Source organism: Opisthocomus hoazin, chromosome 5 (assembly GCF_030867145.1).
Source record: "Opisthocomus hoazin isolate bOpiHoa1 chromosome 5, bOpiHoa1.hap1, whole genome shotgun sequence".
NCBI classification, from domain to species: Eukaryota; Metazoa; Chordata; class Aves; order Opisthocomiformes; family Opisthocomidae; genus Opisthocomus; species Opisthocomus hoazin.
This window is the reverse complement of record NC_134418.1, coordinates 7,380,695-7,406,464: the sequence shown is the minus strand read 5'-3', so window position 1 is coordinate 7,406,464 and position 25,770 is coordinate 7,380,695. Positions and strand designations below refer to the sequence as shown.

General features: G+C 46.0%; 1 protein-coding gene and 1 non-coding gene across 3 annotated transcripts; both read left to right on the top strand.

Moving 5' to 3' along the window:
- Nucleotides 1-24: 24 nt before the first annotated feature.
- Nucleotides 25-24,526, top strand: PTCD3 (pentatricopeptide repeat domain 3). Of its 2 annotated transcripts, none has more exons than XM_075420326.1 (24): nucleotides 25-154; nucleotides 1,446-1,495; nucleotides 2,566-2,605; nucleotides 3,623-3,668; nucleotides 4,418-4,486; nucleotides 5,544-5,648; nucleotides 6,076-6,199; nucleotides 7,256-7,374; nucleotides 8,611-8,678; nucleotides 8,988-9,075; nucleotides 9,173-9,233; nucleotides 9,511-9,593; nucleotides 10,263-10,407; nucleotides 11,458-11,508; nucleotides 12,420-12,503; nucleotides 14,685-14,713; nucleotides 15,170-15,273; nucleotides 16,316-16,394; nucleotides 16,481-16,571; nucleotides 17,758-17,843; nucleotides 20,155-20,303; nucleotides 21,176-21,217; nucleotides 22,732-22,890; nucleotides 23,825-24,526. In XM_075420326.1, the coding sequence occupies exons 1-24, from the start codon at nucleotides 60-62 to the stop codon at nucleotides 23,916-23,918; spliced, it is 2,061 nt and encodes a 686-aa protein (XP_075276441.1). In that variant the 5' UTR covers nucleotides 25-59; the 3' UTR covers nucleotides 23,919-24,526. The 2 variants fall into 2 exon arrangements, with proteins under 2 accessions (XP_075276441.1, XP_075276442.1); XM_075420327.1 differs by lacking the exon at nucleotides 25-154 and adding an exon at nucleotides 340-670.
- LOC142361558 (small nucleolar RNA SNORD94) lies at nucleotides 9,310-9,449 on the top strand. Its single transcript, XR_012764171.1, has one exon. It is a non-coding gene; the product is annotated as a small nucleolar RNA SNORD94 (small nucleolar RNA).
- Nucleotides 24,527-25,770: the final 1,244 nt, after the last annotated feature.

Genomic DNA, 25,770 nt, shown 5'->3' with positions numbered 1-25,770 from the left:
CCCCGGACCGCGGGAATAGTACCGCCCTCCTTCCCGGAGGGCACTGCGGGGGTGCCGGCATGGCGGCGCGGCGGCTGGGCGGCAGCTCCTGGCAGCAAGTGGTATCGCTGAGCAGGCGGTGCTGCTTACCGGGCGGGAGGCGAGAGCGCTACCGGTAAGGCTGTGCCGTTCCCGCGGCGCAGGGAAGAGAGGGAGCCCGGCGGCGGTGGAGCCGTGGAGGAATCAACGGGCGGGGGGGGGGGTGGGGGGTGTCTGTGGAGTTGAGGCGCGAAAGGCGGCGCAGGCGCAGTGTGGGAGGTTCAGCCGCTGGGCGCATGCGCGCTGGCCTCGGCGGCCGTCGGCGGGCAGGGTCGGGGCGGAATGGCGGGACCGCATGGCCGGGCCTGGGGAGGGCCTCGTCTGGGGCTTTTCCCTGTTTGTGGTGGGGTCTGCGGCTCGGGGCCGCCCCGGGAGTGAGCTTGAGCTGCTAAGTGATTGCTGGAACGCAATCTCACGGAAAAGCAGGTGAAGGGTTTCTTTCGGGGTACATCTCGAGTGAAAAGGACCCGCTCTGCTGGCTGCTCTTCATAGGCAAAATAGAACTCGCATCTGGGATGGTAAAATCGTACGTGATAAGTTTAGGCGACATACAGGAACAGCTAGAATTATGCAGCATCACTGAAGCTCAGAGGTATGAATGCACGTTAACAGCATCTTCCTCAGGGCCAAGGTCAGTGTGGAAGCACATATGAACGCCAGAGTTACAGTAAGGCTTCAGTGTTAGATTGCTTCATGAGAAAAAGAAAACAGTATGTATTTTAATGTGAACTTTAATTTGTGTTAAAAGCAGTCAGATGTAAAGAATTATAAGAAGGACATGGAGCTGTGCCCTGTGACTCTGAACGGAGCGCAGAGCAGCTGCTTTGCGATACCCGGCAGAAGCAAGCGTGTCGGGGTGTGCCTGCTGCAGCTGTGGTTGTGCAAGTGTGCTGTCTGCAGCTCTCTAGAGACTGGGCATCTGGCAGTAAACGGGTCTGATTTCCCTGCATCCCAACTCAGGGTCTTCTGCTTGCATAAAAAGTACTCGTATTTTTTAAAAATGTACTGCTTTCAGCTGGATTCTGCCTCTAGAACATAAAGTGTCTTCTGATTTATGTTCAGGATTTTCATTCTAAGATGCAGTAATTTGTGAAAACTGCGTTAAAGCCATGATATCACCAAAAATAAAGAATTACAAATTTCATGTAATATGATTTTCTGTGTATAAGTCGTCTCTTGAAATTAGGGCTTTAAGAGAAGCATCTAATACGAATTTTATCATAATAATTTGAGTTAGTGCAATGTTTCCAGCTACTTCACCCCTTTAATGTTTTAATTAATTCTGACCTGTAGTACAGGATTTCATTAATCTGCTTTTTCTGTACTAACGTGACTACGATAAATTCAAAACTCTGATTGGTTTGTAGGTGCTCTTCTAGTAGTACAGCTCTTGGGAAGACTGTGGACAATTCAGAAGGTATGATGTCTTAATTACTAGTTTCTTGCCTATGTTTTTTTTAATCTCCAAACAGCATAGGAGATAAAGAAGACATGAATGCCCTCTTTTTTTTTTTTTTTTGCCCCATCTTAACATTGTGCAGCGATTTCTTGGCTTGACTATCTTCACCAGCAGCCACTTTGTGCTCCCAGAGTTGTCCAGGTCCATGAGCTGTCCAGCTGCTCTTTGAAACTGAATGAACTATACAACAAAAATAAGGAGGTTTTCACCTTAGTCCTGACAGTTTCCTTCACATTCTCGCTTCTTATCTGTACTCCTTACCGTATTTCTTCTACAAGTTTTGTGAAAAAAGTAATCTGGGATGCTTGGAGCCATGGTGCACTTGGGAACAAGTTCTTGCCAGTCAGTAACAGCTCATGGAAGCATCAACACAGAGGCAGTGGGCAAAGTGCCCCTGCAGACCCCGGCTCTGGGGGTTGTGACCAGGAGGCCCCACATGCTCCTCTGTGAATGAATTTGCTAAAATGCTTTGCTGACAACCTCTAGCTGCTTCTTTTGGTATTGTCCTGTGTTTTTTTTTTTCCTGTCTGGGAAAACTGGCAAAGTTGATCCTTGGGGTGGAAGGAACTGAGCAGTTGGTGTCAGGCTGTCGGAGCAGGAGCTTGAGAGGGCACTTTGCTGCAGTATTCAGGCAGGCTGAGCTGGAGAAGCCAAATGAGCAGAGATGGCAAACTCCGAACTGGGGCACTAAGAGTAGGAAAGCAAGGGACTGGGAAAGGTTGGGGCTTAAGCGAGAAGATACAAAATAAGGATGATTGAAGATGCTTGAATGGGTAAATGGGTACAATGTCTTTGACATTTGTTTACCATAGGGCCCTGATCCTGTCTTGACACAAGACTCTTAAGCTCCCTACCAGCCTTGTCTGTTACTATTGCAATAAATTGTGCCCTACTTTAGACTGTGGTTTTAAAATCCTTGCTTTAGTACTTTCAGCTGGATCAGCTTAAGTCATCAGTGGCCATGAGGTCAAGATTTTCTTTGTGCATATGTTCGTATCTAAGAACAGTTTTAATATTGTTTCTTGTAGTTACTCAAGAAGAAATTGTGCTCCCACGAAAGAAAACCTGGTGAGTGTTTACTGCTGGAATATCTCTTGACGTGGAAGAAAATCATTGTTCGACAGCTAAATGTAATCTGTCCACCAAAGCTGAAAAAGAAAATTCAGGTTGCTGTATTCTTGGGTTTAATGTCCCACTAGTGGCTTTTGTGCTGGCTGGGAGCTCTGGGAGTATTCTTAACTCTTACTCTCCATGCAGAGTATGTACATTCCATTCCTGACCTTTCTTTTAAAAACAGTTGTAAGGACTGCATTTTTAAACATAGTTCTGTTGCTTTGTAAAAGATCACATTCACTAGAAATCTGTAAAAGCAAGTTAATTTGGCTGTCTGTGTGTAGGTGTGTTTCTTTCAGAAAAAAACCCCACCATTGATAACTGGCTGAATAAATCCGATTTAGAAATTATGCAGCTGAACAAAAGCTATTTTGTTGGAAGCACTTAAGATGAAATGGCATGACTGTACAGCAGAAACTAAGTTTTTGGCAAAATCATATCTGCATGCAAACCTAGAATAAGACCACCTTCACCTAAACACTTTCAGTGGCCTTTCCTTGTTTGCTTGAAACACAACCAAAGTCTTAAGCATCCACAGGCACAAGAGTCCTGAGTTTTGGGTTCTTTTCCTCCCAAGACTTGTCTTGGAGAGGGACTTATGTATCCATCCTTCAGAAATGTGGGGCTCCGAGAGGAGCATTTCAAGGAATTCTTTCTGTGTCCCTTCTCTGTGTTCTTTCTTTGATGATCTATAAGAAGGGGAGGAGTGGTAGCGGGAAACACACCTACTTTTCTGATTTTCCTCAAAGTGTTTTCCTTTTCCTGTGGTTGTTCCAGAACTGAGACTGTTTTGCAGTTGAATTTTCCCTCCCTTTGCAATAAGTTGTGTTTTCTAAGTGCAGCAAAACCGTTATTTCATAGAACTGAAAATCCTTACAGGCCAGAATAGTCCTGTGCTTGTTCTGCATACAATGTAATGCATAACATTCGAAGTCGGCAGCTGAGTATTAACCAAAGCTCCTTTATGTTTAGGGATAAGCTAGCTGTTCTTCAGACATTGGCTTCTACTGTGAAGAGGGTGAGTAGTTCTGTTGATCGTGGAAATAGGTTGAGTTGTCCATCTCATGCAGTAGCCTTGCACTCTGAGGCTTTTACTTCTACTTTGGCCAGAAATGAAAGATGGGACTTTTCCATCTGTTTTTATGAGGTTTTCACATTTGCGCAACACGTTTTGCTGTGTCTTTAAAGCCTCATTGTAGCGCTAAGAGAGAGCTGCAACTACCACTGACAGCTGTAATGTTTTGATAAGGCTTTTGCTAACATCAGGAGCATGTTCATATACCGGTTCAGCTTCCCGGTCCAGTCTGCCTCTTCCCAGTCTCAGTCCAGACAGTAAGCCTTGCAAAGAGCAATCAGTGTCTACTCTTGTTAGGCAACAACTGCAAATGCAGTGATGCCATTCTTTAATTCTGTCTGTCTTGAGTTCTGGAAATTGATTCTGCAAGTCCCATCAGCTCCCCCAAGACTGTTACAGTTGGGGTCCTGCTTGCTTTGCAGGGCACTTACTGCTTGTCATGTTACCGTAAGGACCATTTTGTTGTCAGTATGTTAGCCTGCATGTGTGTGTACAATGGAAAAGCTTTTTCAAATATTTCCAAGCAGGCTAAACCTTTTGCACAAGGGGAGCTTTTGTGAAAAGAGCGTCAGGTGGTGGTCATGATGGAAGTGTTCATTGTGCCTTAAATTCCTTGAGGCAGTGTGATATGCCTGGGGCGTGCCTGTGTACGTAACTGTACATGTTTCAATCCTGGAATGTCCTTTCTACAGGATCCTACTGCTGCTCATTATATGTTCCAGGATGACCCTTTCCTTATCCCAAGAAATGCAGCCAGTGCTGTAAGTATTTCTTTTCAAATCGTTGATACCTTCCCCCTTCCCACCCTTCATCTAGGCTATGAAAACTACTGGAGCCTGGTTTCAATTACAAAAGAAAATGTAAATATCATACTTCTTTCAGAATTTTCTGCTCTGTATTTCTGAATGCATAATGACTGTAGCATTTCTTTGGACAAATCCACCCTGCCCGCACAGAGTTATCTCCTCTTCCTGCCCCTGTAGGGACCTTCCAGCTGACACAGCTCTGTTATCATTCCTGCAAATTAGTGGCTTAGCTGCCGCGTTGTTCTGTTTCTCCATGTTCCTAGTCTGTTAACTAACTCCCAACAGTAATTTTTTAGCTGAGACATTCATACTGTTAAAACTGTGTTTATATGCCTTGGATATAGACTGAATATGTAGTATTGCAAGTGTTGAGATTTTATGCTTATAGTTTAGTTAAATTTGAATTAAATGTGTTAATTAAAATACACATGGTAACTCGTGAGAGTGTTACTACATAGATTGCATTTTATCAGTTAACTCTGCTGGCCAAGCCCCAGGAATTTTAGTTTTATCACAGAGCAGCTATTTGATAACTTGGCTTATGGAAATAGTAGTGTTGAGATGAGAATAGAAAGGAAGAAGAGCAGGAGTCTTCCCCTGATGTTACCTTTTCATACAATTAAGTAGCATGAAGCTGAGGCAGGAGAAAGCAAAACTGGAAATGAGGGCACGAAGGAGCTGCTGCGTGTGATGTTAGAGAGTACTGAGAGAAGACTGGGAGCTTGAGGTAGCAGTGCAGCATTTCAGATGTCTAGCACAGAACTTTTTCTCTTGACTAAGTAACAAGTAAATTACAGTCTCATTCAAAGAAAAACATTCTGGTATTTATACCAACATAAGAATGTCTAATTTGGGATGTTGTCTTGTGCCTGTGTTTTTATTAAGAGTCAAAAATGATGCATGAATTTAATTTGATCCCGCTGGAATGCTCAGTGTTACTGAAAACGTTTTTCTCACTCTCAGCCTTTTAATTTCGTGTTTTTTCATCTTGTTCTCTCTCATTCCTATGCAGCGTCTATTTGCATTGTCGAAGGAGTCTGGGAGAAATGCTGCAAAGTACATTATTAAGCAATTTCCTCAGTATTTTGACAAGACTTTTGCAGAGCCCAACGTACCAGTAAGCTTTTTGCTTTTCATTTTCATATTCGTGCTTTGCCAGATGGTGAAATCAGCTGTCAGCCTGGTCCAAAACTAACATAAAAGGATAATTTTGTTAGCTGTTTTGCGGACAGCTGTGAAAGCATACTGTATTTCTGTTATGTTTCTGAAGTGAACATTTTTCCTAAGGAGTTCAGTATCATATCAGGTTCTTTAGATAAAATTAAGAAAATAAATGTTGTTTGGCTACTGACTCGCTAGCGTGAAAGTGGGAGATTGGGATGTGTGGTCCTTCATCACCAAAAGGACTGCTGCTGTTAGGCTGGGAGGGTCGGGAGACTGTCATAGCAGTGTACTGGGTGAAGAGTAAGCACATTTGGTTAGTGTTCTAGCGATGGTTTAGAGAAGGTTTGAGCTCATGTCTGACTTGCTCTCTTTGCTTTTAGTGCTTGATGCCTGAGACTCTTACACCACAGATTGAAGGAGTGAGTGAGGAAGCTCTAAAAGAGCGTATCCACCTCAGAAGGGTGAAGGAGTCTGTGGACCTGTTCGATCAGCTTGTACAAGCAGGTATGTAGTCACCTGCCAGATTCTGTGGTGGAGCTTTACTTAAATTGTGCCAAAAATATTTCAGTAGCTGGCACAGGTATGGAGGTACGTGACCATGTTGCTGCCTTTCACAACTGGCTCCGGTCTGGTGAAGTGGTTCTGAGAATCACTGGGCCCTCCTTATCCACTGCTTGTCTGATATGTCGCTTTGGTGATACGGAGAACAGACTGTTTCCTGATCAAGAAGCAGATGATAAGGTGTTGAGTTCTTTTTCTTCTCTTCTGAAGTGGGACAATTTGTGATGCAGTAAAGCAGGGCCTGTTACAGGCAGATGCTATGTGATTGCACGGTACCATTCTGCCCACAAAGGCCCTCGTGCAGTGACATACGGGTTGGGATAAGCTACATCTGTGCTGAGTGCTTTGCTGTGGTGTGAGGTTGGGATAGCATACCATCCGAGTGCCCCTCATGTGGACCTGCCCTCAATAAATGAGTCTTTCTCAGTTCCTCCTGAATTTGGACCTTAGCTCTGTCATGGGTGAATGAGGAGGAATTAATAGAAAACTGAAACTGCCACAGCATCCGAAGGAGGAAAACTTACTGGGAAGGTGAGACCTTTCTGTACCTGCTACAAGATGGAAAGGAGATGATTCCATCAAATTTGTTGGTTTTAAATGTGTTTCATGTGAAGTGAAACACACAAAGTGATCTTCACTGCAAGGTTTATCATAGGAGTAGTTATGAAAAGCACTAGAAATTTCAAATGTTGCGTTGGGCTTGTGCTGCTTCACAGCTTTGGCTGCCAGCTGCCACTTCCCTCTCCCACTTTGTCAGGAAAACTACCCTTTTGGTGGCTTCAGCAGAAAAAAAGATACGCTATTTCACATTGTCTCCTGCTATGACTGGGTTCATGGAAGTATTAGTGTCACACACAGGTTTTACAGATTTGCTAGAGAACACCTTTATGTCAAAAGAGAACTGGGCATAACTGAGTATTTGAAAGTTTTCTGCTATGGCTGTTGAATGGTGTGTTCTTTACTTTCTCTGCCACTGTTGTACATCCTCATTTTCCATAGGTACCCCCATATCTCTGGAGACCACAAACAGCCTTTTAGATTTGTTATGCTTCTGTGGAGATGGAGAAGCTACTCCGGAAAAAGAGGAAGAAGAAAAAGAGGATTTGGAAGAACCAGGGGTATAAAAAGCCTGTTGATCTCATTTGTTTGTTTCTTTCACACGTAGTGGGAGTGTATCAAGGTGATGTCACAGATTCACAGAATGGTGGGAACCTCTGGTGATCATCTAGTCCAACCCCCCCTGCCAAAGCAGGGTCACCTAGAGAAGGCTGCACAGGACCGCGTCCAGGCGGGGTTTGAATATCTCCAGAGAAGGAGACTCCACAGCCTCCCTGGGCAGCCTGTTCTAGTGCTCCGTCACCCTCAGAGGGAAGAAGTTCTTCCTCATGTTCAGGTGGAACTTCCCATGCTTCAGTTTGTGCCCGTTTGTCCTGTTTGCTGGGCACCACTGAAAAGAGTCCGGCCCCGTCTTCTTGACACCCACCCTTAAGATATTTGTAGGCATTTATTAGGTCCCCTCTCAGCCTTCTCTTCTTCAGGCTAAACAAGCCCAGCTCCCTCAGCCTTTACTCGTTAAGAGGGATGCTCCAGTCCCTTCATCATCTTCGTAGCCCTCCGCTGGGCTGTCTCTAGTAGTTCCTCAGAAGGAAGATTTTTGTCAAGATTCTGTCCTGTGACTACCTGCCTGGGGGGTGGTGTGAGGTCGGTCAAATGCGGTCAATGTTCCCTAGAGATGTGGCAGTTACAACAGTCCTGTGTGTAACCTACTAGCAAAAGTAGTTTCCGTAAAGCTGAGCTTAGCAGCTGGAACCCTGTCTTGGCTTAGTTCTGCTGAACTGTATTCAAATAACTGTTTCTCACCAACAGCCTTGTTTTTATAGTTGGCTGCAAAGAACAACTCTAGTACTGCTAGTGTAAAATCAGCTAGTTAATTCTCTTCCAGTCTGAACCATAGTATGTAGATGTCAGTGAAGTTGAGGGCTTCTTGTGTGACCTCAGAGTATCAGGTCGCAGGGTACAGTAGCAGATGTGTTGCACAATACGCATCCTTGGGAGGACGGCTAAGGGAGAAAGGGTTTTACAGAGTATGTCCTTTAGTCTAGTGATTCCCACCAACTCCACAAATACATACAATTTGCCTTGTGAGTATGTTTAGTAACATAAACAATATTCTTCATCTAGTTACTGCTTCCTGAACATTATAACAGAAATTATTTTAATGTAGCCCATTAAAAAACACCTTTGGTATCATATAAATGGCTGCTGAACTTCTGCATTATTACAAAATCATGTCATTTGATGTTCAGTTATAACTTTGAACTCTCAGAAGCTTACTTCTGCAAAAATCTCGCCAGGTGAATGCTTCAGAGCAGAAGGCTCCAAGGAGACGGTTCCAAAGGGGTTCACAGTCACCTGGGTGGAGGTATGGAAAAATATTCCTGTATTCAGCGGGTTGTGCACATGCATTGTTGTTCTAAAGCAGACTTAAAGGCTTTTTAGCAGCACATACTTGGAGGTGTTCCTTGTTAAATACAGCTGTGTTCACTAATCTTTTGAAGTGTTGATGGAAATCTAGTAAGTGAGTGTAGAATGACTGAAAGTGTTACAAGTAACGTATTTGAATGGCAGCCCTTGGGAGTACAGCCCGTTATTTTGTTCTGCATGTTGAATCCTTTTCCTAAGGGTATCTTTTATTGAATTCTTTAACATTCATCTTCTTTGTTGATCCTAGGGAGGACAACAATGCTGAAAGGATATTTAAGATCATGCCAGAGAGGAATGCACACTCCTATTGCACAATGATCCGTGGGATGGTGAAGGTAAAGTTACCATTCAGTGCCAGGAGGATTTTTTTTCAGCTTGTGAAATCTCACACAGTCATAGAGATTGTTTTTGTTGGGTTTTTGTTTTTTGCAGCATGGGGCTTCTGCTAAAGCTTACGACATGTACATAGACTTGCTGAATGAAAGACACAAGGGTAAGTGTCTCCTGGTTTTGACTTGTGGTCTTCGAAGTAGCAGTAACCAGTTGTTGGGTACATGAATATATGTTTCATGGCAATGATGATTGGCGCAGGGGTACGGACCTCAGCTAGATCATGGGAGCTGAATGCAAACTGTTTATTTCAGTGCAGCTGGCGTGTGGCTGGCTCACTGGAAACAGGTTTGCATGAGACTGCCAAAAACTGAGCCATGTTAGAGCAAACTGTTTTCTGTAGAATGGTCAGTTAAAATGTGTTATCTTATATTTTCCAGCTGATGTGCACACCTTCAACGCCTTGATTACAGCAGTCCCATATCTAAAGGAGAAGTTCGTAGAAAGATGGGAATTAGCCAAGGTAAGGAGGCAGAACAGAAGAAACGGGGAAGGGCTAAGAGTGTAGGGGCTGGGTCTGCTTAGTGAGTAGAATTTTGCAGTTACTAGAAGACTAAAAGCAAGAGCTTTGCACAAAGATACTAATACCTGCTCTAAAGGAAATACACTGGTTTAAACATACTAACTATTGAGGAGTGGAAAATGTGCAGACCCCAACCTTGCCCTTACAGAATGGTGTGCGTTGTGAGAACATACCTGATCCAAGAACTGCCCGGACAGAAAGTAGTTGGGAAATTATGCTGGGAGATAAAAGTTTTAGATAAAAACCCTTCTCTGAATTGTGGTTCATGGTGGTGTGATGGAAATGGAATTTTGAGGGGTAACATTAGAGGCTCCAGTTTTAATGACTTAACATCAGTAAGGAAAATTAGTACATAAATTAAAAAATTTCCTTGATGTTCTAGACATGATTCGCCAAGATCTAATCTGATGTAATTTTGTAGTCTTGTTTTTTGGTCAAATTAATTAAAAATTAGATGGTACTCTGTTAATAAATGATCAGTTGAGGTAGAGTTGTTAGCCTGAAGGGAATGAGAAGGATGAGATTGAGGAAATGCATGTATACCTACCTGAAAGCTGAACTGTGATCCACAACACGTGAGGCACTAAGGATTTTGGGATTTTGTTTAAGGTTTTCCTGAATCACATGGTTCAACAGGAAGTGCAACCAAATCTGCTAACTTTTAACTCTTTACTGAAGACTCTGAGAAGATGTGGTGGTGTAGGCAGAAGTATGTCTTTATTGGCAATAAAGGAAATGGAAGCACTTGATATAGGTAAGAGAACCAGAATGGTTATTGTATTTCAGTGCCACCTCCAGAATGGCTAAGTTCAGCAGCAAGCAACATCGTGATTCCTAGTTGCAGGGAAGAAGTCCCTTGTGGAAAAAAGCATTTCTCACTGTGTTCTCGGCTTCACTACTTGTTTCCTTTTGCAAGAGAACTGAGAAAGAAAACTGTCCAAGTGCTGAGCTGTGGCCACTCAGCAAGCCACTGACTGTGGATTTCAAATCGAATCATCATGTGCAGAGACTTTGTTCAGTGTTTATTACTAATTACAAAATAGCGGGTGCACTTAGCCCCTGAGGTCAAATAATGAAGCATTTTGATGCTGTAGTCTTTTAGGTTAGGAGCAAGTTTATCGTTACATTCTTACCTGTAGTGGCATCTAGTTTCTCGAGGACGGGTGTGTGTGTATGCAGTGGGGGAGTGTGTCCTGGCCCATAGGCTCTTTCTCAGCTGGGTCCTTGTCGTAGTAATGCTGTAGAAATAGTGACTAATGTGAGTATGTATTTGCAGCAGTCTGCTGAGTCTGTTAGCTTCCCATAGATTAAGGAGATTTACTTCACAAGCCACCCAAGCCAGTTCAGGTCTATATATCTACATCTCTACAGAAAAAAGCTTTTGACCTAGATGATGTTTTTTGATGTCAAGTGAACATTGCAAAAATACAGAATGTTGGCATAGCTGATTTGCTGTCTTGTAGAGGGTGCTTTGCCCCAGTAACATGCTTGCTGAGACACCAAAGACAGGTTCTTAAGCAGAATGGAAAATGAGTTATGAAATATTTTTGCTTTCAATTTAGAGCAGGGAAGCTTGAGCGTTCGCCCCATAGCAATATGGTGCTTCAGCTGGTGGTCCACCCTCAGATATTGTGTCTCCCAGTTGTGCATGAGGTCTGGTCCAGCATTAGGGTGGATAGGGAGAGAGGTGATAGAGTAAATTTATGCATGCTGCCTGCCTGGAAGGGCTGGAGACTGTTAATTAGAGCTCAGGCATAAAGCTCAGTCAAGAATGTTGAAATAACCTAATGTTTTTGCTTTTCAGAGCCTAGCCTGGCAACATATGATCATCTTCTCTTTATACTTTATAGAGGCGGTATGTGCAATATCAACTTGTTCATGAATGTGTCCTGTTTAACATCTACTTTACATGCTTTCCAACTGTGAAGGCAGTTGATTTATGGATTAAAAGACAACCTCTTATGTGTGCAATCCTAGCGTTTCCTGTGCAGTCTGATTCTACTTGGGTGAAGAAAAAGCTGCAGAGGATCATAACCTCTTACAGGGAGGGAAGAATCCTTGTGTTTTGAGAATGGGCAGAACTGGGAGGAAGGCCCATTTTCTTTCTGTTTGTGGCTGCAATTTGATAAATCTAAAGAGCAACTGCTACTCAGGCTCTGTGGAGGCTGGATCTGACTACAACACATGTGATTTCCTAGACTCTGCCACTCACAGGGAAGAAATTGCACAGGGATTCTGTTTTTCTGCAGCAGTTCTGTGGATTGGAGCTGTCTTGAAATATAGCTGTGTTAGAAGGCAGGAGCCCAACTGCTGCAGGCCTTTAGCCAAAAATCTGTGGGCATGGAAAGAGAATAGTCACAGTAATCAGAACTGCAGTCTGTGTGTTATAACAAATGCGGAGGAACTGCTCTGGAGTCTCTCTGGGGTGTTTTTTGTTTATGAAACGCATTACTTTTCCCAGTGCCACGTTCTAGCAGACAAACTCGCAGGCCTGTTGGATTCCTTGCTAAGAAAGTACTTGTGTCTTTCTTAATCTGCCCCATTGTGCTGTGGGGATCTGGCAACAGTAGGGCAAATTTTAGTGCAAATAAAAGTGCAGCTGGTGTGGAGCACCACAAGTAGGGGTAGAGAAAGGAGAATTGTGACTCTTGTTTGAAGTCATGGTGCTTGTTTCCATTTGCATAGTATATTGCAGGCTGACCCTTTTTAGTGATGAACTGCATAGTGCAACTGAGATGTGACGTTGCTTGTCTCTTTGTCCCGCAGTTGATCTTGGCTCATCAGGCGTCATCTCTGAGGTGCTAGATGATGTCGAAAAGAGGAGCTTCACTCCCCAGGACCCAGATGATGGTATGAACTTCAATATAGTTGACAATCTGCACTGTTTAAGCTTGGGTGGAAGGGTGCTTAGGGAATTTCAAGTAGCTCTACTTAGAAAAATGCATTATGTTGGTCCCTTCTGATGCTTTCTGGAGACAAAGAAAGACAAATTCCAGTGCTGGGAAGGTGTGCTACGCGTTGGTGCGCTGGCTTCTGCGTGGGCGTAGAACATATCCAATGTGAATGAGTGTTTTGAGTCCCACACCGTAAAAAACACAGGGCTGTTTGCAAGACTAGTTTAAGGAGGAACGTCCGCTAGCAGCTTCATGAAATGATTTGTGTCTGGTGAACAGCAGGTTTTTGTTGTAATACGGTTTGAGTTCCTGTTCCAGTTCTTCCTGATCCTTTCCAGGAAATTTCATGAAATAAAACTTCATGCACAACTGAAGCTTGGGTCTGTAGAAGGGGTAGATTCTGAACGTCCCGTGTCTCGCTGGCTCCTTCTGCCATCTCTGTGTACACAACTTTCCCCTAGGGTGTTCATAGCCTTTCTGCACGTTTGGAAGTAGATGCAGCTTCAGTCTGCAGAGGAATGTGGCAGAGGGGTCTGTAGCTGCACTGTGTACAATGTGGTCTTAACAGAGTGTCGGAAGCCACTCTTCAGCAGCTGGCAGTTCTATATATGATAGGGTGACGAAGCTATTGCAGTGCATGCTTCAGGAAACCGGTGAGGAGTCGATACATGTTTTGGTCATTTAAAGGACAAAGATCGATTAGGAGATGGTATATTGGAGTAGCATATTAGGTTATCCTACTGGCAATTTTGTTTTGTTCTTGGAAGCCTGGAAATAGAATGCTGTACACCTCCTTTGGTTGATTCTGCCCTGCTATGTGTGTTGCACCATTTCTTGCTCTGGCTCTAAGCTGCTGCCAGAAGTGTAGACAGTGACTGTGCCTGCTCTGCTCCTTCACACTCCTTATAGAGTGCCACTGTTAGCAAAGGCAGTGACGATCAGCACGCAGGTACAGGCCTTGCCTGAATCGTGGGAGTTGAGTGAGCTTTTCTACACAGTGTTTTTTAAAAGAGAAAAAGAGAGAGAAATTGCTTGCATGAGACTAGATCAAAGCCACTTTGTCTAAGCAAGATGTGTATGTAGATTTTTTGTGCTCTTCAGTGTAGGATCCTTGTGCTCTTTTGGTAATTGCTTTTGCAGAATTCAGATTGACACATTGAAGAAAGCTGAGGCTGCTTTTTCGTTAGTGTGTTGTATGTGAACTGACTCTTAACTTCAGAAAACTCTGTGTTCCCTGCAAGCCCTTTCCTTCCCCCTTGAGGATTCTGTAGGCTGTAGCTGAAGTGTATACTAAACACCTAAATAACAAAAAAATGTTTTTTCTGACTTATAGGTATTTAGTTAATTTATTATGTCTTTCAAGGGAAGGGGGGATGTATTGTACCTAGTGGTTTTAAGTGAGTTGCCTGACAATTCCTCCCACTATTGTGCTATCCACAGCTAGCTATTGTTTCAGTCTCTGATAGCATCCAGTACCCTTATGTTTCCTTCATAAAACCAAAACAAGCTATCCGAAATTCGCACCACACAAATGAGCTGCTGAGCAGGACAGTTTATGCCCTTCGTCCTGCTGTGGCTTTCCTGGCCTGCCTCAGGCAGCATCGGTCTCTTTGCCACTTTGAAATGTCAGTTACAGAAACCAGAGTCAAGGCCTCACAGAACTGGAAGGAGGTGTTTTCAGGGGGCAGTTGTATGTTCTTGGGCAGCTCTGGGGTGTACTAAAGAGGTGGCTAACCTGCCTGAACACCTGTTTCTGTTGCATCTGTTCTCTTCCACTGGAGTTAGAAGGTGGGTGGCATGGCTGCCTTTTTTCGTAGCCTGCTTGTTAGATAAATAATGCTGTCTTGCATCAAACAAGTGAATGTAGCTTTTGCAAAACTGCCTAAAGTCAAACAGATCATTTGCTTAAATCTGTCTCCAGAAGCACAGCAGTATAGTTGCCTCCAGAACACCGGCTAGCAAAACTCAAAACACATCAAAGTCTCTAGGACTCTCCTGTGTAAAGTAAAGATCCCTGCTGCATTGTCAGCTTTCTAATTGAATGTATCTCATCTGTCCCCTGGGAGCCTGGGTTAACGAGCTGCTGTATATCGCCTTCAAAGTTTGAAGCTAACAGACTCCATTTTCTTCCTTTCAGCCAAATTTTTTACCACCGCTATGCAAGCGGTAAGTACCTCTTTGCTGCAGTCAAAATTCCTTTGAGCCCTCCAGCTGTTTCAGAATTACCTGTGAATTATCCAACCTGTCATACAAGGTTTAGCTCTCAGTCTTTCCCTTTTTCACCTGTGTTCATCATCTCCTGTAACTTTCTTCCATAATTCTGCAGTTCTTGCTTGACACCTCCTAAACTGGTAACTTGCATGCCTGTGATACGTGCAGCCCTCGCTGGAGGTGGCTGCGTAAGCCCCTGTGTTCTGTGCCCTACCTAGCGACACTGCAGCAGTCAGACAGTCTCCACAGCAGAAGCTGTCAGCTGAGGTTAGAAAGCTCTTGCCCGCTGGGAGAGTTGCACATTTCTCTCAACTAAACAAAATGCCCAGGCAGTCACTGCATTGAATTGCATCCTGTTAAAAAATTAAGTATTAAATTTGGGAGCTTTAAAATCTAACTGGTTTATTGCAGTGCTGTGATCTTAAGGATATCAAGCTTGCCTATCGGTTAAATAAGGCAATGGAGAAGGGGGACAACTGGAAATTCTTGGACATGGACCGGCTAAATGCCTACTGGTGAGTGAAGTGCAGCTTACATTCAGCGTCTTGTGTACTGTTGTCAGTCTGAATACAAACTAGGATTCCAGCACTGCGCAGCAGGAGACTTCTTTGAACACCAGCTGGTTATTGTCTGTGCCGTTTGGGAACTGGGTCCCTCTTAAATCCTAAGTTCTCATTGTTCTTAATTTTGGTCTATGGTCTTGCCCGAACTGAAATAAAGTGTCTTGGAGCATCAGTTTAGCTTAATACATGTCCAGCAACTGTATCAACCTGTTGTATTTTCTATGATCCCGTTGTCTACTTAGGATGGCACCTTAGGAGATAACACCAAAAGAGCGTGCAGGTCAGACCTAGCTCTGTGCGTGGTGGTGTAGAGAGAGGCTGAGTGCAGCAGGTGCATTTAGGCACGGAAGTCCCATTAGTTCCACCATTTGACGCTGTAATCATGGCATCTGAAACATCTTTACCAACGTCATCAAGTGCTGCAGTCACTTAACGTGATGAAGTGCTTGGAGCATACTGATTTGAAGGAAAGCCTCTTTAGGCACTGGAATTAGAGATGCTCCAGTAAATTAATGAAAAATAATTGTCATCAAAATGGTGATGTGGGATGATTCATATGGTTTTATTTAACCTGTAAAAAAGTCAAGGGAAACTAATGAAAGTTATTTTCTTGGTCAGTGCATTGGATCAAGGTCCCAGGCTTGTATTGTGGACTTGCAATAATGTTAATTTAGTTCACTTTTTAAAGTGGTTCTTAACCAGAGGGTGCATTTCAGACAGATTCAGATACCTCAAACCTGGTGTCAGGCAGGGAGATTTCATTTTTTCGAGATTTTAAAAACTGCAGTCATCTAACTTCTAATTCTGCCAATTACCTAGTGTCAGCATTAAGTTATCTCATAAAAAATGCTACTTCTTTTTAATTGTATGGAGTACTGCAATCATACTGTGAAATTTCCCTGATCTGCAGTATTGATCTGATGAGAAAACCGTCATTTGCTGGTTTGGTTGATCTAATCATTACTGAATTAGAACATTTTTTCCCCTCTTCTAGGTCAAAATTCTTTTCGTTGTTGTGTATGATGGAACAAATTGATGTTGTCTTGAAATGGTACAAAGAAATGTGCCCTTCGGTAAGTGTCTGTTAGGGTAAGCAAGCTTCAAAGCTTTAGTATGGAGAAACGTGACAGTTACTGAAACGATTCTCTTCCTTCATCAGCTCTTCTATCCAACTCCTAAAAATATATTGGACCTCCTTCAAGCACTGGATACAGCCAACCACTTGGAAGTGATCCCTTCAGTCTGGGAAGGTTAGTGGCAGCCACATGGCTACGTAGGCAGTTTGGTTGATAAAAGTCAGGAGGACTGTGAAGTGGGAGGTGGGTGGGAAACTTCCTGGTGCTCAGAGCAGCCCTGATAAGGTGCTGCGGCACGAGGGACGTTATTCCTTCACTGTGGAAGGTGCACTGGAGAACAGCAGAACCGATAGCACAGACTATTGGAGAGACCGTGGCTGTGTCGTAGTTAAATGTCAGTGTCTTGGAAAACTGAAATCTTACCGGAGAGTAGTACCTTAACCAGCAGCCCAGGTTTAACTCATTTAAATTATTTCCCTGTTCTTTGCCCCTTAAGAAGAGGAGACAAGAATGCAGATACAGGCTTTAGTACCCAGAAAATACCCTACTGTCACCCAACACTGAGGGGACAGACAGGTTCTTTTAGGGGTCCTTCGCAGAATGATGACAGCACTAGTTTGTAGTTACAATTAAAGCTTTGTTTTCTTAATAGGATTTTATGATTAGTATAGCATAGAATTTATAATCAGAGTAGCACAGGATTTCTATAAGCAGAATCAGTGTAGTACAATTTTATAAGGAGCATAGTACAGAATTTTGTAGCACCACTTATCTTATCCTTTCTTATCACCTGGACCTTCTGCAGATCAGGTCAAATCTTAATACTTGGTTTGCTGTATCAACATAAAAATCATAATCTAGCCTCAAAAAACTTACAAAAGAATACAAGTCAGCACTCAGTCCTTGGAGGAAGCAGACAACAGTGGAGGTGTCCCTGGCCACGGGGGCTCATGGGTCTCACTGTCCGGCAACAGTTCAGGTCCAAGTTCCCACTTAGGACTTGTAACTACTTGGTTTTACAGGCAGTGCTCTGTGTGCTGGGACCTTTCCTGTTGCCACCCCCGGGCTGGCCGGGTGCCTGGGACCTGGAAGGTGGTTAGGGAGGGGAGCAGTCAGCCTGGCGCCCAGGAGTCTTGAGGCTGCCAGGGAGGGGAGGAAGAAAGTTGTGGTTCATGTACTTGGTGCACAGGACCTTCAGGGCCTGATAGTGGGGGGAAAGGGAACTTTAACATGACCCGGTCGGTCACAGAGAATGGCTGTTTGCCTTACAAAATGGTGTTAGTTACGCTGACCGTATCACCAGGGGTTGGGAGCAGGGGGTACCGGTCACACCTACTAACTGCTGCCTTTCTCTGAGCAGATATGAAACAGCTGGGGTTTAATAGGAGATATGACCTGTTGGAAGAGATCTTGTCTTTGATGAGCAGGGAGCAGCACCCTGAAGAGGTAAGGAAGCTGTTGTGGTTTAACCCCGGTGAGCAGCTAAGCCCCACACAGCTGCTCCCTTATTCCCCCCTGGTGGGATGGTGTAGAGAATCGGAATGGTAAAAGTGCAAAAACTCCTGGGCTGAGATAAAAGACAGTTTAGTGGCTAAAGCAAAAGCTGCGTGTGCACGCAAAGCGAAATCAGGAGTTCACTCAGTACTTCCCATCGGCAGGAGGTGTGCAGCCACCTCCAGGAAAGCAGGGCTCCATCGCAAGTAATGCTTACTTGGGAAGACAAACGCCATCACTCTGAACGTCCCTCCACCCCTTCCTTCTTTTCCCCTGGCTTTTATTGCTGAGCATGATGTCATATGGCATGGGGAAGCTCAGGAATTGTGGGCTGGATGAGTGGTCGGTGAAGTGGATAGAGAACTGGCTGAATGGCAGAACTCAGAGGGTTGTCATCAGCGGCGCTGAGTCTAGTTGGAGGCTGGTAACTAGTGGTGTCCCTCAGGGGTCAGTACTGGGCCCAGTCTTGCTTAACTTCTTCATCAACGACCTGGATGAAGAGTTAGAATGTACCCTCAGCAAGTTTGCTGATGACACCAAACTGGGAGGTGTGGTAGATACACCAGAAGGCTGTGCTGCCATTCAGCGTGACCTGGATAGGCTGGAAAGTTGGGCAGAGAGGAACCTGATGAGGTTCAACAAAGGCAAATGCAGGGTCCTGCACCTCGGGAGGAACAACCCCATGCATCAGTACAGGCTTGGGGTGGACCTGCTGGAGAGGAGCTCTGCCGAGAGGGACCTGGGTGTCCTGGTGGACGACAGGTTAACCATGAGCCAGCAGTGTGCCCTGGCTGCCAAGAAGGCCAATGGGATCCTGGGGTGCATCAAGAAGAGTGTGGCCAGCAGGACGAGGGAGGTTCTCCTTCCCCTCTACACTGCCCTGGGGAGGCCTGATCTGGAGTCCTGTGTCCAGTTCTGGGCTCCCCAGTTCAAGAAAGATGAAGAGCTACTGGAGATAGTCCAGCGGAGGGCTACAAGGATGATGAGGGGAGTGGAACATCTCTTCTACGAGGAGAGGCTGAGGGAGCTGGGCTTGTTCAGCCTGAAGAAGAGAAGGCTGAGAGGGGACCTTAGAAATGCTTATAAATATCTCAAGGGTGGGTGTCAGGAGGATGGGGCCAAGCTCTTTTCAGTGGTGCCCAGTGACAGGACAAGGGGCAACGGGCACAAACTGAAGCAGAGGAAGTTCCAGCTGAACATGAGGAAGAACTTCTTCCCTCTGAGGGTGACGGAGCCCTGGAACAGGCTGCCCAGGGAGGTTGTGGAGTCTCCTTCTCTGGAGATGTTCAAGACCCGCCTGGACAAGGTCCTGTGCAGCCTGGTGTGGGTGACCCTGCTTTGACTGGAGGGTTGGACTAGATGACCCACAGAGGTCCCTTCCAACCCCTACCGTTCTGTGATTCTGATTCTGTGATTCTGGGATGTCCCTTTGGTCAGCTTTCCTGGCTGAGTGCCCTCCCAGCTTCTTGTGCACCCCTGGCCTGCTCAGCGGTGAGCTGGTGTGAGAAGCAGAGAAGGCCTTGACGCTGTGTAAGCACTGCTCAGCAATAACTAAAACATCCTTGTGTTATCAGCGCTGTTTTCATCACAAATCCAAAACATAGCACCATGGAAGCTACTATGAAGAAATTTAACTTTATCCCAGCCAAAAGCAGTACAGAAGCTCAATGAAAAGAGTAGAGATGTATCCCCATTCCTGTGTGCAGTGTACAGACTGTATTTAAGTGCTGTATTATTGTCCTCAATCAGTCTGAGGACCATTTACAAATGGCCGTTACAAATTGCTGCCATCACAAATTTCCAGATCTACATGAGCTTATCCAGGCCTGCTAAGCCCTTTGGGGTTCTCTTCAACCTGTAGAGAAACCTCAAATTAACACAAAAGAGGATTTTTTGCTTACTGGGGGTTGGAAGAGTGATCCAGCCCAGCCAGCCACATCTCTGGGGAAGCACGTGGCAGAATTCAGGGATTTTTGCCCACGGTGGCATTGCCGTAACGCTTCTCAAGCTGAGGAGCTCGGTTAAAGGCTCATGTGTACTCTGAGGTCTCTGAATGCAGCTGTCCCTGCAAAGCCCTCTCAGAGCTTGCCTAGTGAGGACAATTGTGACAGAAGTGAGAGATTTTTCTGCCAGGAGTAACCACTGTTAATTCACAAATTCAAATCATGACAGAGCAGACCTGTAGGATCTGTAGGAGAAATTGCACTGGGAAGGATATGTTAATTCTAGAGGTTTGGGCATTAATAGCACAATCTTTTCACAGACTCAGCTGGCGTTTGCCAAGTGTGCCGAAGACATCAAAGCTGTCCACGAGCAAACCGGGAGGGAGCAGGCCCCCTTGGAATGGACAGGCAGTGCCCTGGGCAGTGTCGTTCTGTTGTTTTCCAGGGCTGGGAGAACCCAGGACGCTTGGTACGTCTGTGGCTGTCAGGGGCTCTTGGCTTGCTGACACTGTAACTCCAGGCTTAATTGCAAAAATCTAAAGCTAACGACTGATTGCCTTGGAACGCCTGGGCAGACAAAGGGAGGAGATGAGTCCTGCTAGGAATGTTACGGGGTTTTTTCCGAATTTTATTGTTCATTCTTGGCACCAAGTTGCAGTTGTCTGTCTCAAAAATGGTGTAGAAGTTAATGTAGCGACTTGCTTACAGCATCGTACTGCTGCTTCTGGCAAGGTCGGGTTTGATTGTCACTTCGCTAGGCACTGCCGATTTCCTACAGCTTCCTGTTCTCTAAGTTTTAGAACTCTTTGGAATTCAAACTGTTAAAGAGATTAATTAGAGTTTAATTAAACTTCTGATTAGAAGTAACCCTAGTTAAAACACTAAAGAGAATATTTTTAGAACTCTCCAGAAGCTAGAATTTACTGTCCTACATGCTCTTAACTTGAAATCCTCGTTAAAATTTCTAGCCTCCAATTTAAGGTTCTGAGCTATTTTCTGGTAAACAGAGATGCTCTCTTTGCACTAATGCATTTTAAACAAAGAAGGGGCAAGTACCCTTCCAATAATGTGTAATATTTTAAAGTAAACTTGCCACCAGCTACATTTTTCATGTTTTTTCTGCACTAGTGAAGACATTCTGTGTTAAACTAATTGGTGATGTCAGCTGGTACACATTGCATCTGCGAGAAGAAGGCATGGGATCTGTGGGGAAGATGATTTCATGAAGTGGAGCTTGCCTCTGTTTCAGCGAGGGGTTATCCAAGAGATTCAGTATCAGTCTGTTCCTGTGTTTTATGGTGGGGTTTTTTTAAAGTTGTTGTTTTGTTTTCTTTTGAACAGGAACATGATGGAGCGTTTCCAGCAAATCAATAGGATTCCCACGTGAGTACCTTTGGGCTCTGACTTCAGGTACCGAGTCTCCCCTTTGGCTGTGAATTTGCATTTCTGTTATAACCAGCAGTAGTGGCCCATATCTCATTGCTACCTCCGAAGCGCGAGGGTGTGCCTGTCCCCGTGAGCACGGGTGGTGGTTTATCCAGCTGGTATGTTCCAAGACCAAGAATATGTCTTAAAAAATGTTGAAAATGCAAAGGGAGGGGTTAAGCGGTTGATCCTTGAGATGTCATTGAATGAAGCTCTGGGACGTGGAGAACAGTGCCACTGATGAACTTGGCATTAGAAGTCAGTCTGAGCAGGACTCTTGAGAACATCTCATTTCTCGTGTGCTCCAGAAAATTCTGCTATGCTGTTAACCAAGCGTAGGTGCTTCAGAGGTGTCTGGATGTCTGAAGACAAGTTTGTCAAGTCAGATCCTAGATCTTACATGGTACTCTGTTAAGCTACAACAGTTAGCTTTCCTCAGGATTTTTGAAGGAGAAAATTCTGTTTGAAGTAGAAAACAACTCCTAAGGAATAGGAATGCATTTAAAAAAAAATCAAACAACTGCTTGGTGTTCATGGAAATTAACACCTCAAATCCGATGTTGGAGCTGGGGATTTCACTGAGATGCGCGGCGTTCTCTGTGGCTGCCCGCACCAGCGAGCGTGCGGTGCCGCAGGCAGCTGATAGCAGCACTCTGTGCCTGCCCTATCCTGCACGGCCACCAGCGTGGCCCGGGGAAGCCGTGATGCTGCTGAGCCACGTCAGAGCTCCTGTCTCAGTTCGGAGAATAGGGGGAGGAGAAGAATTTTCCTTCTGAAGTGGTGGTGTAGCTGATGGTTTGTGGATGCCATGAGTCATGAATGTGAAGGGGAAGAAAGTAGTTCCCCTGCGGTTACCAGATGGATCAGAGGCTCCTCTGCTTGAACTGTCCCCTCCCCTCCCTTCTCTGCCAAGCTCCCTGCGGCACCAGCTGCAGATGCTGACTTGTGTCCCTGCCTAAAGGCAAGAGAGGTGTCCCCAGCACCTGTCGCAGGTGATGAAGGAGCAGAACCAGCACCTGGACATGAAATGGAGCTGGCAGAGCCGAGCCAGCTTTCGGTGGCTCCCAGTGCCCACGGACAGCACAGCAGCCTCTGGCAGCGAAACGCCTGCCTTTGATGTAGAGAGCTGTTCCTTTACCATTGCCAGCCATGTAAGAGGGCAAGGAACTCATGTGGGGTCTGTAACGAGGGGAAGGTTATTTAGGCTGCTGCTAAGGTGGGGTCCTTACCTTGAGCAGTGAGCTGCTGCCCTCTGGTTTTGTGCCAGGAGAAGCATTCCTTTCTGCTAGGGTAGGAGCTCCCCACCGCATCACGTCAGTACAGGTGGAACTCTGGGCAGGAGCAGAATTTGGGCTGGCTGAGTGATCTGAAAATCTGTCACCTCCTCTCCCTCTCTAAAGCACCTGCTGTAGGCAAACGGCCACCTCACCTGGGGCCCTGGGAAGAGTCACTGTTTGCCTTTGCTTTTGCAGCGACCAAGTGATGGATGAGTTCTTGAACTGTGCTAAACAAACCAACAACCCAGATGAAGCGATTAAGCTGGTAAAGCTGGCAGCGTCCCTCGGTCTCCCTTCATCTCAAAGGCTTAAAAGCAGAACGGAGGAGGAATTTGAGCTCTCTGAAAAGCAGAAGTAAGTTGGAGTACTTCATGTTACTGCTGAAGGGTATAGTAGGCAGGGTGTCAGAGGGGTAATTCCTGTGGAAAGCTGTACGGAATGGCCCTGCACGTGGTTCCCAGGTTGTGAGGCTCATGGCCAACCTTCAGGACACCTGGCCAGCCACTGTGGTTCGTTTCTGAGCTGATGCAGCCAAGCTCAGACAGCGGGCTTAGCTTTGAGGACCACAGTTTGGAGCCAGTGGGCTGGACCAAGGGAATGAGTAACTAGAAGTCCAGCACCCCTGACAGCTGGCCCACCGCTTTCTGGGTAGGTGAAGGCTACGAGGATGATGAGGGGACTGGAGCATCTCTCCTATGAGGACAGGCTGAGGGAGCTGGGATTGTTCAGCCTGGAGAAGAGAAGGCTGCGAGGGGACCTTCTAAATGCCTATAAATACCTGAAGGGTGGGTGTCAGGAGGATGGGGCCAGACTCTTTTCAGTGGTGCCCAGCGACAGGACAAGGGGCAATGGGCACAAACTGAAGCAGAGGAAGTTCCGTCTGAACATGAGGAAGAACTTCTTCCCTCTGAGGGTGACAGAGCACTGGAACAGGCTGCCCAGGGAGGTGGTGGAGTCTCCCTCTCTGGAGATATTCAAGACCTGCCTGGACGAGGTCCTGTGCAGCCTGCTGTAGGTGACCCTGCTTGGGCAGGGGGGTTGGACTGGGTGACCCACAGAGGTCCCTTCCAACCGCTACCATTCTGTGATTCTGTGAAGTAGTCTGCTTTTCCAGAAGGAGGTGGGTGTGCTTCTGCCAAGTGCTCGGTAGACCTGTCCTTTGAGGGCAGCAGGCATCAGACAGCCCATAATACTCTCTTTGGAGGAGGTTTACCCTGTGTTTTGGATCTCTGTTTTCAAGCAAAGGCCACAGTTGGTTACTGATGACTGGACTGTTTTACCTCTGCAGAAAGACACTGGAGAGTATCAAGTCAGACAGCGACAGCAGCGATAGTGACAGTGACAGCGACAGCGACCGTGACCGTGACCGTGACTGTGACTAGCTGTCCCTCCTGCCTTCCTCGGGAAAAACTGGGAGCAGCCGCTGCCCTGGCGCCAGGAGGCTGCTGTCAGCAGTGAAACCGCTGGGGGGGCGGCTTCGGGGCGGTGCTGCGGCACTGCCGGCACCCCAGCGCACTCCAATACGGGACCTGCTGGGCAAGAGTACGTTGTCCTCGTTGGAGCAAGCCAGGAGCTGACCTGTGTAACGTCCTTGGTAACCACACGGCGTGGGCTACACCAGCGCGGTCACTTCCACACCACTGCCCGCACAGGCTGGCTCCCGCCGGGCAGCTGGGGCCTGCTTCGGCGGCCTGGCTGAGGTGCTGGGGGCTGCAGCGAGAGGAGTGCTGCTTCCTAGAGGCAGCTTGAGCAGGACTTCTCTCGGCCCTTCTGCAATATAAACCTGTGCCAGGTTTAATTCATTCCCAGCTAACTTGAATGAACTGCTGAAATACCAAGTTTACTCTGTGTGTAAGTAAGGCAGCACTCATCACCTGTGGTGTTATTCCTCATCCCTTTTGGTGTTTTGGGACAGGCTTTGGACTGCAGATGTTAAAAAGCGATGATTTGTACAGCTGGAGACTGCATGTAATAAATGGCTACCATTAAATATGGCTGTATTCTGATAATCCCTGCACAAAAAATTGTTGATTACAAAGTGTTGCTGCTGCTCTGTGAGAAGGTAAAGTTCATGCAGAATACAGCTGACGAGGTGCCTGTCTGGGAAGACGGATGCCGGCGCTGTTCTGCTCTCTGCCTTGCAGGTACCTGGCCCTCCCAGCACCGTGCTGCAGCTCTCGGCTTGCAGAGGAAGCGTGAGGGGGCTGTTCAGGTAGTGATGTTAAACAGGCACTGCAGGGCTTGCTCCGAGAGGATTAAACCATATTCGAGTGAAAAGGACTTGACAGTTGCTGCTCGGTCTTTGTGAAAAATAAAACCTTGATGTGCATTTTGCTGCAGGACAAGTAAGAGCCCTTCAGCAGCAGGAAGCAGCTTCAGGATAATTCAATAATGAGCTTGAGAAATGACAGAGGTAGAACAAACTACAGCTGAAAGGCTGAAAGTCAGGTGTTCCTCAGGAGCGGAGGGGCAGCAAAGCTGCTGGAAGGCAGCGCGTGCTCCAGGAAGCGAACATGCCAGTACGCCTGTTCCAGGCACGTGTGACAAGTACAGGCATAGATCACAGATAAAGGGTTTTCGGAGGTAGTGATGAGCTCTTCACTTTGCTGTAGGAACAACCTCAAACTGGATTGGCAACTCGCCAAAGCCACAGTTACAGAATCATAGAAAGTTTTGGGTCGGAAGGGACCCCTAGAGGTCATCTAGTCCAACCCCCCCGCAGCGAGCAGGGACACCGCTAACTAGATCAGGTTGCTCAGAGCCCTGTCCAACCTGGTCTTGAATGTTTCCAGGGATGGGGCCTCCACTACCTCTCTGGGCATCCCGTTCCAGTGTTTCACCACCCTCATTGTAAAGAATTTCTTCCTTATATCCAGCCTAAACCTACCCTGTTGTAGTTTAAAACCATTACCCCTCGTCCTGTCACTGCTGTCTCTACTAAAAAGATTGTCCCCATCTTTCCTATAGGCTCCCCTTAAGTACTGAAAGGCTGCAATCAGGTCTCCCCGCAGCCTTCTCTTCTCCAGGCTGAACAAGCCCAACTCTCTCAGCCTGTCCTCATAGGAGAGGTGCTCCAGCCCTCGGATCATTTTCTTAGCCCTCCTTTGGACCCGCTCCAACAGTTCCATGTCCTTCTTGTGCTGAGGGCTCCAGAGCTGAACGCAGTACTCCAGGTGAGGTCTCACCAGAGTAGAGTGGAGGGGCAGAATCACCTCATTTCAGCAGTTACTCATT